Source organism: Austrofundulus limnaeus, unplaced genomic scaffold, assembly GCF_001266775.1.
Source record: "Austrofundulus limnaeus strain Quisiro unplaced genomic scaffold, Austrofundulus_limnaeus-1.0 Scaffold554, whole genome shotgun sequence".
NCBI lineage: Eukaryota > Metazoa > Chordata > Actinopteri > Cyprinodontiformes > Rivulidae > Austrofundulus > Austrofundulus limnaeus.
In genome coordinates, this window is record NW_013952956.1 from 360,905 (window position 1) to 363,814 (window position 2,910).

A 2,910-nucleotide genomic window follows, 5' to 3' on the forward strand; every position below is an offset into this window, starting at 1 on the left:
CAGTGCACAGTTCAAAAACCTGCCTCTCTGATGGTATGAGGGTCCATTAGTGACAAAGACAGTGTCATGGTCTATTGTTTCTATGCCTTGGTTTTTCTGGTGTTTATTTGTTTCCCTGTGTTCTCTGCCCTGCTCACGCTCACCTGTTTCCTCTTGTGTCTCCTCCAGGTGTTTTTCGTTGTCCCTCAGTAGTTGTTCTATTTATTCTGTGTCCTGTCTCCAGGTTTGTCCCATCATTGTGCTGCGTTCTCCCAGCCTGTGTGGTGTTGTCATGTTTTTTTCTCCTGAGCGTTCTTGTGAGTTTTTTGCTGCCTCGCCAGCCATCCTCTGTTTAAAAAACCTTTTGCATTTTGGATTTTGCCTTCACTCTGAGTCATACTGCCACACACCTTACAGCCTACACATCAGACAAAATCACCATCAGTGCAGGCTTAAAACGTGTGTTCTTGTCCGTCAAAAAGTCTGATAAAGAAGACGAGGAACTGCTAGAACCGTCTGACAAGAATKGGACAAAATTCCCTAAAAAAACAAAACCTCCAGCTGCTCTCCTCAGATGTTTGCAGACTGTTAGTAAAAGAAGACAAAGAGTTTCAGAGAGATAAGTATTGCTCTGCCTCAAATTCAAAACTGCCTTTTTTTGTTTCCAAAATGGTTCAATTACTTAGTTTCAACATTTGCTATTGCTTCTCATTACCAGTAATGGTAAGAGAAACACTGCAGAGTACATAACAGACCAAGTAATATTGTCTTTTACATTTTTAMTTTTGCATTAAATCATAAATTTTACATTTAAAAATGATTTTAAAACAATTTTTCTATTAAATTACGTAAAATATGTAAACTTTTTTTGAAGGGATGGGTTGCCTCATTGGCTGCCACACAGAAGTCACCCACAGACCTGATGTGGCCAGTTGAAAAGCTCTGTTCTAGAGTTTCTGGGAGGCAGAGCTTTCACTTATCAAGCTCCTCTCTTGTGAACCAACTTCCAGTTTCTGTCCATGAGGCTGACACTCTGTCTACTTTTAAGACTAGGCTTGAGACTTTCCTTTTTGATAAATCCTACAGTTAAGCTTCGGTTTCCTGAGTTATTCCTTAGCTATGCAGCTGCTGGCTTAGACTGCTGGAGGACAAACTGGCCACATTTCCTCACTCTACTGTTGTTTTTATTGACTCTTTTTGACATGTTTGTAATTATTTCTATCAATATTTTCCTTGTCTCTCTGCCAGAGGAAAATACTTGAACCTGCCCTTTTGTGTTTTTCTGTCTTTTTCCCGTCCCCTAACCCCAGCAACTCTGGTATCCTGCGGGAGGCCAGCTGCTTGCATGTGGCGAGGTGTTGCTGCGTTATGGCCCTGGACACTTTAGCATCCTTCACAGAGATCTGGTGCACGACCACTTCCCTGCTCAGGTCACGGAGGCAGCTCTTCAGGGCTCTGGCCACACCAGCCTGCTGGCTCCTTGTTAGACTACAGGGGTCCGGTGGTGTTTCCATGAAGTATTGCATGAACTGATGGACGTTTTTGAGGTACACGTTGACCGTAGTGACAGACTTGTTCGCTTTAGCCAGCTCCGCGAGCCACCTCTYTATGCGTTCCACGTCGTCCAAGAAGAGCCAGTTTTCTTTGTGCCGGTCTCCCTCAGACATGTAACCCAAGAACACGTGGACCCTGTTAGCTTTGGACACAGCGTTCTGGTACTGTTTGTTGTTTGGATGTCCACCCATGTGGAACCTCCTGAAGCCCCGCAGAAAGCAGACCACCGTTCCTGGCAAAGGAAGCAGCTGGGAAGGGAGCGTTCCGTCCGGGGGTGTGGTCGTACCTGGGTGCTCCAGGGCGCCTCCGTCTTCCTGGTCCTCACCTTCCATGCTGGGTTCCAGCCCGGAGTCACCAGCCTGCTGTTCCCCACCGGGCTGCACCAAGACGGCCTGCCTTTCCCCACCGGGCTCCTCCATGTGGAGGTCCGAGACCACCGGCGGGCTGACTTGTTTTACCCTGAGCTCTCTAATCATGTGAAGAGTGCATTTTCGCCTCACCAGATGCAGCTGAGCCCGTCTCTCCTCCTCGGTCAGCTCCACGTGGCCCCACAGGATGTGTCTGTCCAGTCGTCCTTTCCTGTAGCTGCACCCGTCCACGGGGCAGGCATGGTTCCTCACATTTACTCTCCCGAAGGCTAAATTCAAAAGCAGCTTCCTTTTGTGCAGGTTATTTTACACCGTGTCCCCGCCTGAGGTGGCTTGACATCGCTTTAAACCGTCCGTCACAGAGCGGACACCGAGGAGCTGCTGCACGTGTCATCTGCACAAACACATTAAATCAGGAGAAACAAATCAGTAAGAACCAGACACAAGACCCATATCAAGTTTTCTTAACACACTCACCTTCTCACAACCTGTCCCCAGAGTGATTCTACTGGGAGTAAGAACCGATTTATATAGAGGCAGAAGCTGATTGGGAACAGCTGCAGCCAGTTTACACTCAGCTCTGCTCACTGGGCCAAATGCCGAAAAAAAAAAAACCCTAACCCCAGCTGGTCGAGGCAGATGGCTGCCTGTCCTGAGCCTGGTTCTGCTGGAGGTTTCTTCCTGTTAAAATAAAAAAATTCCTTTCAACTGTCACCAATGTGCTGCTCAGGATGGGAGACTGTGACAAAGTGATTCAATGCAATCTACTGTGCCCTGAGACATTTGTTGCGACTTGGTGCTATATAAATAAACTGAGTTAACTTAAACAATTAAAAATGCATCTTTATATCATTTATTACCATGACTGCCTCAAACAAAAATATAAGTTGTTTTTATTTCTTTATTTTAGGTTTACAGCAAAGATCCAATCATTCGTTTATTAACACTTTCTGTCCTGCGCTACAGAACAGATTTGCTGAAGAACAAGCAGTAACTGTACAGTAATAAT

At 46.1% G+C, this 2,910-nt stretch overlaps 1 protein-coding gene across 1 annotated transcript; it reads right to left on the bottom strand.

The window, feature by feature from the left end:
* Positions 1–1,141: 1,141 nt before the first annotated feature.
* Positions 1,142–2,541, bottom strand: LOC106530745 (uncharacterized). Its single transcript, XM_014026438.1, has 2 exons — positions 2,379–2,541; positions 1,142–2,295 (listed from the first exon to the last, which is right to left on the bottom strand). The coding sequence occupies exon 2, from the start codon at positions 2,007–2,009 to the stop codon at positions 1,164–1,166; it is 846 nt and encodes a 281-aa protein (XP_013881892.1). The 5' UTR covers positions 2,010–2,295; positions 2,379–2,541; the 3' UTR covers positions 1,142–1,163.
* Positions 2,542–2,910: the final 369 nt, after the last annotated feature.